Source organism: Macaca mulatta, chromosome 2 (genome assembly GCF_049350105.2).
Source record: "Macaca mulatta isolate MMU2019108-1 chromosome 2, T2T-MMU8v2.0, whole genome shotgun sequence".
NCBI lineage: Eukaryota > Metazoa > Chordata > Mammalia > Primates > Cercopithecidae > Macaca > Macaca mulatta.
This window is the reverse complement of record NC_133407.1, coordinates 169880828-169890859: the sequence shown is the minus strand read 5'-3', so window position 1 is coordinate 169890859 and position 10032 is coordinate 169880828. Positions and strand designations below refer to the sequence as shown.

Sequence of the window (10032 nt, the reverse complement as noted above, 5' to 3'; positions counted from 1 at the left end):
GGAGTCTTAGCATTTTATTTTTAGTTTACAGAACCAAGAATCTGCAATACTTACAGCAGTTAATCAGTAATTTCAATCCTTTATTGGAAGGACCAAGAGTTTCCTGGCCTGGCACGGTGGCTCACGCCTGTAATCCCAGCACTTTGGGAGGCCGAGGCGAGCGGATTGCCTAAGGTAGGGAGTTCGAGACCAGCCTGACCGACATGGTGAAACCTCGTCTCTACTAAAAATATAAAAATTAGCCGGCCGTGGTAGCAGGCGCCTGTAATCACAGCTACTCGGGAGGCTGAGGCAGGGGAATCGCTTGAACTGGGAGGCGGAGGTTGCAGTTAGCCTTGGCACTCCATCCAGCCTGAGCAACAAGAGAGAAACTCCGTCTCAAAAAAAAAAAAAAAGTTTCCCGAGCAATTCACGTTTTCCTACATCGGGGCAGGGTACGCCATTTCCTGGGAGGCACAGGAGTTTGTGGTTGGGAATAGGTAAGGCTCCTTGTGACCCCTAGAAAGACAAGCCTCCAGGCTAACCCAGTAACACCCTCGTCAGGAGTCCTTCACGGCCGCCGGAGGGCGCAAGGAGCTGCGGCTGGAAGTACTCGGAGGGCCGGCGGAGAAGGCGCGCGGAGTCCGTAGCTCGCAGCTCGCGCTGGAGGTGGGCGCGGGGCGGTGCCGCGGCGGCGCAGGGAGCCGCGATGGAGGGCGCTCCTACTGTCCGCCAGGTAAGCGGGCCTCGCTGGGGTAGGTTCCCATCGGTGGCTTTACCCGACTTTTTCTCACGGGGATTGCTTGAACCTTCTCAGATTACAGTTAATTCCTCCCTTCCCTTTCCTTCGTGCTCTTGGGAGTAATGTGGAAAGTTGTTACGCAGGAAACGGTTTCCAGTGCCTCTGCGAGCGCTTTCCCTACGGGCGGTGGTGGGGACATCTGCTTCCCTGTGGGCTTTGAGGGCTTGAATTTGATCCCGAAATGTCCTGGTGCGGATGTCTCAGTCCCAGGCCCCTTGGGTCAGGCCCCATGGTCGTGATTCTGACCCAGTGTCACGTTTTTCCAGCCTCGTCCCCTTCTTTTCATTCTCAGCCCTGTTACAAGCGTCCGGATAGTTTAAATCACTGTGCTGTCAGCCAAGTTTTGATTTCAACTAGTCTAGTTTTGTCATTTGTTTACTACCTTACTTGACAAAAGCGTTCTTATTAATATTCAGGATGAAACCCCGCTTTTATTGGAGGGGCGCCTGCGATTCTGAACACCTCCTGCTACATTGGTTTGTGTGTATATATTTTACTTTTCGAGAACTGCGGTCAGTGCTATATCTTTTGAAAAGCATTGTGGTTTACAGATTGGTGGAGGTACACAAATAATTGTTGAATGAACAAGTGAATGAGTGTGTTACTTCACTTGATTTGAAAAACATTACTATGAAATAGTCAAGCTGGATATTCATGAACCCAATCAGTCACTGATTCAATTATGTCCCTGGCACTGGGTGTTCGGGATTAGATGGTGATTAACATAGACATGATCCCTGCTCTCAATAAGCTTATTGTCTAGACTAGAGATAAAATTATTTCCTCTATTGTAGAGTTAAGGAACAGACGTACAGAGATTGACTTTGCTAAGGACCACACGGGTAATAAGGCAGAGAGACAGGAATCTATTGTAGCCACCCCAGAAAGCCAGAATGGACCCCCACCCCAAAGTTGATTCAGGTGTAGAAACTGATGATGCCACACACACACCATGAGGCTGGAGTGCAGTGGTGCCATCTCGGCTCACTGCAAGCTCTGCCTCCCGGGTTCACGCCATTCTCCTGCCTCAGCCTCCCCAGTAGCTGGGACTACAGGCGCCCGCCACCACGCCTGGCTAATTTTTTGTGTTTTTAGTAGAGACGGGGTTTCACCGTGTTAGCCAGGATGGTCTCGATCTCCTGACCTCGTGAACCGTCCGCCTCGGCCTCCCAAAGTGCTGGGATTACAGGCTTGAGCCACCACCGCTCCCGGCCCTGAAAAAATCTTTTACTTACATAATTAAGGTCTCTGGGGAGAGCAAGGCAGGCCTCTCAAGCAGCACCCAAATGGCTTCAGAGAGCCTCAGGAAAAAACTGGCTCCATGTCTTTTTTTCTGGTTAGGGTTAGGGAGTGGGGCCAGGGTGAGAGGTCCAGTATGCAGACAGGGGATTGCTTGAATTTCTCACCCAAGATGAAGGAAGGAGCACCCAGGCTTTCTTATCACTTACCCAGATGAGGTACAGAAGAGGAGGAGGGAGGGGTGAGGCAAACAAAGTAGACTGAGACTGGTAATAATTTACCCTTGATGTTTGATGACTGACATGAACCATCTGAATTTGAATTTGACTTTAAGTAAGCCATTGTGGCCCAGTGCAGTGGCTCATGCCTGTACTTCTAGCACTTTGGGAGGTCAAGGAAGAAAGAAGTATCTCTTGAGGACAGGAATTTGAGACTAGCCTGGGCAACATAGCAAGACCCTGTATCTACAAAAAAAAAAAAAAGAAAAAGAAAAATTAACCAGGCATGGTTGTGTGGCACCTGTAGTCCTAGCCATTTGGGAGGCTGAGATAGGAAGATCACTTGAGCACAGGAGGTTGAGACTGCAGTAACCCCTGTTTGTGCCATTGCACTCCAGCCTGGGTGACAGAGACCAAATAATTTTCAGAAATTTAACCAAGGTGGTAGGCCTTACACTATGTGTGGCGCAATGGCCCATCCTCCTTTTGTGAGCTCCTTTGTGAGTGTGTCAAAAGACTGTCCTCAGAGGAGGATGTCATCAATGGAATGTTATACTTGTGCTCCTGGGGAAAATTTGGTGCAATTAAGATTTTTCCTGTAAAGGTTGCGTATGAGGGCAAGACTGTGTACTCTGTGGTTAGCCAGCTAAAGAGATATTGTGTCTCTCTGGAGGTGAAGACCAACTATGGCTGAGGAGGTGTTGAAAGAGACACTGAACAGAACATATTAGCCAAATCTATCACAGCAAAATATTTACTAGTTGTGGACTGAATAGTCAGTAATTTCAATAATATTGGGTATAGGGGCCTTCCTGGGTAAAATGACATCATGGAGGATGTGGTAATGAACCATGAGGCACCATTCATTCTTACCAAGTTTAACAGGCCAAATTGGGCTGTTAAATGGAGAAGCAGTAGGAATAGTTACTTTCTCACGAAGTAGGTGGTTTTTTTTTTCTTTCTTTTTTTTTTTTTTTTTTTTTTGGTGAGATGGAGTCTCGCACTGTTGCCCAGGCTGGAGTGTAGTGGCATGGTCTCCCCTCACTGCAACCTCCACCACCTGGGTTCAAGCAATTCTCCTGCCTCAACCTCCCAAGTAGCTGAGATTACAGGCACGTACCACCACGCCCGGCTAATTTTTGTATTTTTTTTTTAGTAGAGATGGGGGTTTAACCATGTTGGTCAGGCTGGTCTCGAACTCCTGACCTTGTGATCCGCCCGGCTTGGCCTCCCAAAGTGCTGGGATAACAGGTGTGAGCCACCGTGCCCGGCCGAAGTAGGTCTTACATAACAAGTTTCAGTCTTTGAAGGCCCTGTTTTGTTTTATATTGGATTGTATAATTTTAACTGGGCATTGAGAGTGGCGGTCCACAGGGTCTCACTGTTTTGTTTGTTTTGAGACAGAGTCTTGCTCTGTCACCTGGGCTGGAGTAAAATGGTTCAATCACAACTTACTGTGATCTCCAGCTCTTGGACTCAGGCAATCCTCCCACCTCAGCCTCCCAAGTAGCTAGGACTACATGTGTGTGCCGCTATGCCAGACTAATCTTTAAACATTTTGTAGAGGGGGGTCCTTGCTATATTGCCCAGCTTGTTCTCCATGCTCTTGGCCTCAAGTGATCCCCCTGCCTCAGTCTACCAAAGTGTTGGGATTATACGTGTGAGCCAACATACCCAGCCTGTGGTCCCACTTCGTTGAAAGTCAATTTGTAAGCTCTAAAGACTTGATTTAAATTTAGTTTATTACTAATTGGGACAGAGTGTCCGTGGCCACAATAGGATATTTTAGAGCAATGTATACCACGATCAGTGGAGTATTTAGGCAAAGGAATAGTTCGGATGGTTAAAATGAGGCATACCTATTTGTTGTCTATTTTTTGTTGAATAACTCCTAAGATTGTAGGGGATACCTTGTTTAAATTTAGTGGGATCTCCAGTTATAACTGTAATTTGAGACCCAATATTGATTAAAGCCATGAAGATTTGCCATTTGCTGCATTTTAGCAGATGTTGAAGTTAACTTAGAACCTATGTTGTAGAGGCACAAAAGCCAGTCTTTTATCTTTTATTATATAAATTATTTTAATAAATTCTGTATGTTTTATTAGATCAATTTATGGACTTCAGTTTCAGTTTTTTTTGTTTTATTTTTTTGCTGTTGTATGTTTCCTTCCCTTCTATCCAGGTTTGTTGGTTTCTCCCTCTCTTTCTGGAGGTTGCTGGATATACTTCAGGTGGAGGAGGTCCTCTCTACCCTCTCATGTTTACGAATTTCTTTCTCCAGAGAGCCTCAAATCAGTAGCATCATGGTTAGGGGCTTCCCCCATGGCAATGGTTATTTATAGGGTTTAAGAACCTCAAGTTTGGCCAGGTGCAGTGGCTCATGCCTGTAATCCTAGCACTTTGGGAGGCTGAGGCGGGCTGATCACGTGACATCAGGAGTTTGTGACCAGCCTGGCCAACGTGGTGAAACCCCATCTCTACTAAAAATATAAAAATTAGCCGGGTGAGGTGGTACATGCTTGTAATCCCAGCTACTCGGGAGGCTGAGGCAGGAAAATCGCTTGAACCTGGGAGGTAGAGGTTGCAGTGAGCCGAGATCGTGTCACTACACTGGAGCCTGGGCGACAGAGTGAGACTCTGTCTCAAAAAGGAAAGAAAAGAAAAGAAAAGAAAAGAACCTCAAGCTTATGTGGAGCAGCAGCAGCAGCAGCAGAGGTATTTAAGGATCCTGGTTCACCATACGCTGTTTTTTTTTTTTTTGGTGGTGGTGGTGTTTGTTTGAGACAGGGTTTTGCTTTGCCGGCCAGGCTGGAGTGCTGTAGCGTGATCGTGGCTTACTGCAGTCTTGACCTCCCAGGCTCAGGCAATCCTCCCACCTCAGCCTTCTGAACAGCTGGGGCCATAGGCACCTGCCACCATGCCTGGCAAATTTTTTGATTTTTTTTTTGTAGAGACAGGGTCTCACTATGTTGCCCAGGCTGGTCTCAAACTCCTGGGCTCAAGAGTTCCTCCTGCCTCAGCCTCCCAAAGTGCTGGGATTATAGGTATGAGTCACTGTGCCTGGCCCATATGCTTTTATGATTTTATGACTACTCCTCCTTACTCCCCTACTCCATATTCTCTTTTTTCTTTTTTTTAACTCCCTGATGAGTGCTCTTACTTGAGCAATTGCCCAATGAGCCAATTTTTTTTTGAGATAGAGTCTGGCTCTGTCACCCAGGCTGGTGTGCAGTGGTGTGATCTCAACCCACTACAACCTTCTCCTCCCGGGTTCAAGCAATTCTCCTGCCTCAGCCTCTGAGTAGCTGGGACTACAGGCCACCATGCCTGGCTAATTTTTTGTATTTTTTAGCAGAGACAGGGTTTCATTATGTTGGCCAGGCTGGTCTTGAACTCCTGGCCTCAAGTGATCTCAAAGTGTTGGATTACAGGCATGAGCCACCTCGCACAGCTGACACATCTTATTCATTTGTTTAAACTCCATTGTTTGTATAAATCAGAGCTTATTTACTAATTTTTCTATTGATGGACAGTGAGGTTATTTCCACTTTCGTAGTATTAACAAACATTCTTGACTCTGTATATTAAATTGCTGCATTGCAGTGTATGTCTATCTTCTTTCCTACTGGGCTTTGCAAATTGTTCTCCAAAATAGTTGTACAAATGGACACTCCCATTACATTGTATTTTTATGATTTATTATTACTCTAGCAGACTGTGCACTTCTGGAGACTGAGGAATTTGTTTTATTCATCTTTGTATCCCTAGTGCCAACCAAGCTATCTAGCACATAATAGTAGTTGGAAAATCTTTGTTTCATGTATAAATGTATGAAGTTGGCTGGGTGAGGTGGCTCATGCCTATAATCCCAGTATTTTGGGAGGCTGAGGCAGGAGGATTGCTTGAGCCTAAGAGTTTGAGGTCACCCTGGGCAACATAGTGAGACCTTGCTTATACCAAAAAAAAAAAAAAAAAAAAAAAAATTGCTGGACATAGTGGTGTGCACCTGTAGTGCCAGCTACTCAAGAGGCTGAGGAAGGAGGATGGCTTTGGCCCAGGAGTTCGAAGCTGCAGTAAGCTATGATTGGGCCACTATACTCCAGTCTGGGTGAAAGAGGAGACCTGTCTCTAAAGAAAATAATAATAAAAAATAAAGTAAATATATAACTATATGAACTATTGAAGCAAAAACATATTTATTACTGTCTTTTAAATGTTGTCCTTTTAAAATTAATGTATATGTTGTGAACATTAACTTTTTTCTTTTTAAAATGGTCATTTCTCAATAAATAATTTACATGGTTTGATATTTGTTTCCAGGTGATGAATGAAAGGGATTCAAGCCTTGCCGCTGAGTTACAGGAAGATGTAGAGGAAAATCTTAGTCCAACTGTGGAAGAGAATAATGTGGTAGTTAAAAAACAGGGGCCAAATTTACATAATTGGAGTGGTGACTGGAGCTTTTGGGTAATTTCTTTTTTTACATCTTTATTTTAATCTTGAATGCAAATTTTCTTTAAATCTGCAAGAAGTCATATTTGTAAAATTTCCTTCTTAGCTTCTAAATTTTAGATGTTTCAGTTTTAGTCCAGAGTCCCGAAGACATTTCTGATTATACTGTCGTTTGACCACTAGAATGCACTGTTGTCTGGTTCGATGGAATGGAATTATCTGCTTCAATTTCCTTGTGTGAAAACTACACCACCGAGGTGGATTCCACTTACGCTGTAGCTCACTGTACTGTCAAGAGACTAATGTTATACAGAATGTTATACAGACTAATGTTATACTAATGTTATACATATTTCTAAGTGTTGCTGAGAAGCCAGCTATTTGATATAATTTTGATTTAAAAAATTCATTCCTGTGCCTAAAGAAAGTTTAGCAATGTTCAACCTATAGTGTATAATGACTGTAAGATGGTTTTAAAGTTAGAAGCTACGCATTGTTTCCATTGTGTTCACTCGGTTGTGTAATCTGGATGTGCTTCAGGTTTCCTCACTGTAAAATGAGACTACTGCTTGTTGATTACGCACATTAAGATCTTAGAGTCTTTCTGGAAGAACAACACTTCTGTATGTTACAAATGCTAACATTTATTATATTAAAGAACTCATTCTAAGTCTAGCAATTCCTATGAGAGTTATGAACTGTTTGATAGAATCTGGTATGATACAACTATAAGTGAAAATTGTATAGGATGGTAAGGCCTGTATACTTCCAATTAGTTCATTAGAAAGCTGATCTCTTGGCTGGGTGTGATAGCTCATGCCTGTAATCCCAGCATTTTGGGAGGCTGAGGTGGGCAGATTGCTTGAGCCCAGGAGTTTGAGACCAGCCTGGGCAACATGGCAAAACCCAGTCTCTACAAACAAACAAACTAACAAAAATTAGCCAGGTGTAGTGGCACATGCCTACAGGCTACATCCCAGAGAGAGACCCTGCCTCAAAAAAAAAAAAAAAAAAAAAAGCTCATCTTTTGAGGATAAGATATCCTTGGTAGCAGATTTTCTTATAAGTTTAGAGTAGGCCAAAAAAAGATTCATTAACAGTTTATAAAGATTAGTACAAGTACCATCATTCTGTTCATAATTAGCAGTTCAGTTCATTGAATCTTAACAGTTATTGAATCTTAATATGACTAAATGGTTTTGATTTCCTATTAAGAAACATGACATCATAAGTTTTTTTGAACTGTATTCCTTGTTTTTATTTATTTATTTTTTTGAGACGGAGTCTTGTTCTGTCACCCAGGCTGGAATGCAGTGGTACGATCTTGGCTCACTGCCAGCTCCGCTTCCCAGGTTCATGCCATTCTCCTGCCTCAGCCTCCCCAGCAGCTGGGACCACAGGCGCCTGCCACCATGCCCAGCTAATTTTTTGTATTTTTAGTAGAGATGGAGTTTCACTGTGTTAGCCAGGATGGTCTTGATCTCCTGACCTCGTGATCTGCCCGCCTTGGCCTCCCAAAGTGGTGGGATTACAGGTGTGAGCCACTGCACCCAGCTTGAACTGTATTCTAAGGAAAATATTTAATTGCTAAGAAATATATGAAAATAACAACACATCCTAAAAAAAGTCATCTCTATTGACTATTATTTTTGATCACATTTAGAAAAGGTTTATGACAATATTGTAGTTTTATGACCTTTACGCACTAATTTTTTTTTTTTTTGAGATGGAGTTTTGCTCTTGTCACCCAGGCTGGAGTGCAATGGTATGATCTCCAGTCATTGCAATCTCCGCCTCCTGGGTTCAAGTGATTCTCCAACCTCAGCCTCCCAAGTAACTGGGATTACAGGTGCCCGCGACCACATCCAGCTAATTTTTGTATTTTTAGTAGAGACGGGGTTTCATCATGTTGGCCAGGCTGGTCTTGAACTCCCGACCTCAGGTGATCCGTCTGCCTCAACCTCCCAAAGTGCTGGGATTACAGGCGTGAGCCACTGCGGCCGGCCCCTGCTCTGATTTTTTTTATAGCTTACGTTATAGATTGGGGAACCTTCATAGGTTTAAGGACTATCTGCAGGGCTAAGTAGTTACTATGATTACTATTGAGGTAGTTACTCTACTAGTGACAGACTTAAAGCAAGAAAAATGGTAATGCAAGAAAAGGAAAAAGCAAAGGAATGAGAGAATTTAGAAATAGGAGAGGAAAAAAAGAGGGATGTGTTCTAGATCCTTGCTACTAAAGGTATAGTATGGGGGCCAGCAGATTTGGCATCATCTGATGGCAAATCAGAATTTTGGGCCCAACCTCAGACTTAGTGGATCACAATCTTCATTTTTCACAAGATTTTTAGGTGATTTACATTTACATTAAAGTTTGAGAAGCACTGATTTAGAGTGTCAGAGGTTTACTTTGGCTCCGTTTGGGCCCCTAAGCTGATTTCAAACACTTTATTTTAAGGACATTGTATATGAATTCACATAGAATAGACCTAAAGAGAAGTACAGTATCTCATAAGTTTTACAAACTTTTCTACTGGTCAGTTACCCAGAAACCAGAACTATCAACAACTCAGAAGCAAACAAAAACAAACAAACAAAAAGACCCCACATAGCTGATATATCTGGTAATAGGAGAGATCCTCAAATCTTCATTTGGTGTTTCTTTAATATTTTTTTTTTTTGCTATGTTTTTATAAGCTTAAATAAACTGAATAGGATATTGAAGGTAGGGAAATTAGTTGGTAATAACACATAGATACCAGCAAGAAATGATAGTAGAAACTCAAAAAAAGTGAAGAAACCTAGACCTTTGTTTTTTTATTTTTAAATTTTTTTACTGCTATCTCTTTTATTCTCTCTCATCATTCAAGTTTGTTCAAAACATTACAAGAGGCATGAAAGGAAAAATAATTGCATTTTTAAAACTCGATCTGTCCAAAATATAACATATGAAACCATGCCATTATATCTTAGAAAATAAAAGCATTCAAAGTGAATTTGATATCCAAGTTCAAGATGAAGACTAACCTCAAAGTATGGCGTGTGCAATGAAACCTAGACCTTTTAATGTGGAGGCCAAAGGTCTGTGCAACTAAGTTGGCTCTAAATAGTACTGTAGCTGGTAGAAATGATGTTTTAAAAGTCTGGAAAATAAATAATTCATTTTTTCTCTGCCATTTAAAATCCATCAGCATCTACCACGACTCTACCATGTTGCCTTTGTTTTCTTCATTCTCCCCCAAATAAAGAAGGTATTGAAGAAACACAAATATGATGGGGAGTTCACTGAGGGGTCTAAAATTAACACAAGGAAGACAAGCCAGGCATTGTAGCACATGC

General features: G+C 42.6%; 1 protein-coding gene across 4 annotated transcripts in view; it reads left to right on the top strand.

Moving 5' to 3' along the window:
• Positions 1-587: 587 nt before the first annotated feature.
• GRAMD1C (GRAM domain containing 1C) overlaps positions 588-10032 on the top strand; it is a 105779-nt gene continuing 96334 nt past the window's right edge. For 2 of the 4 annotated variants that reach the window (XM_028844605.2, XM_077993914.1), the window contains exons 1-2: positions 588-715; positions 6562-6708. In XM_028844605.2, coding sequence (XP_028700438.2) covers positions 689-715; positions 6562-6708 — 174 coding nt within the window. In that variant the 5' untranslated portion in view covers positions 588-688. Of the gene's footprint in view, positions 716-1197; positions 1258-4423; positions 4957-6561; positions 6709-10032 lie in introns of those variants that run through there. The other 2 variants (XM_028844606.2, XM_077993915.1) reach the window with 2 other exon arrangements.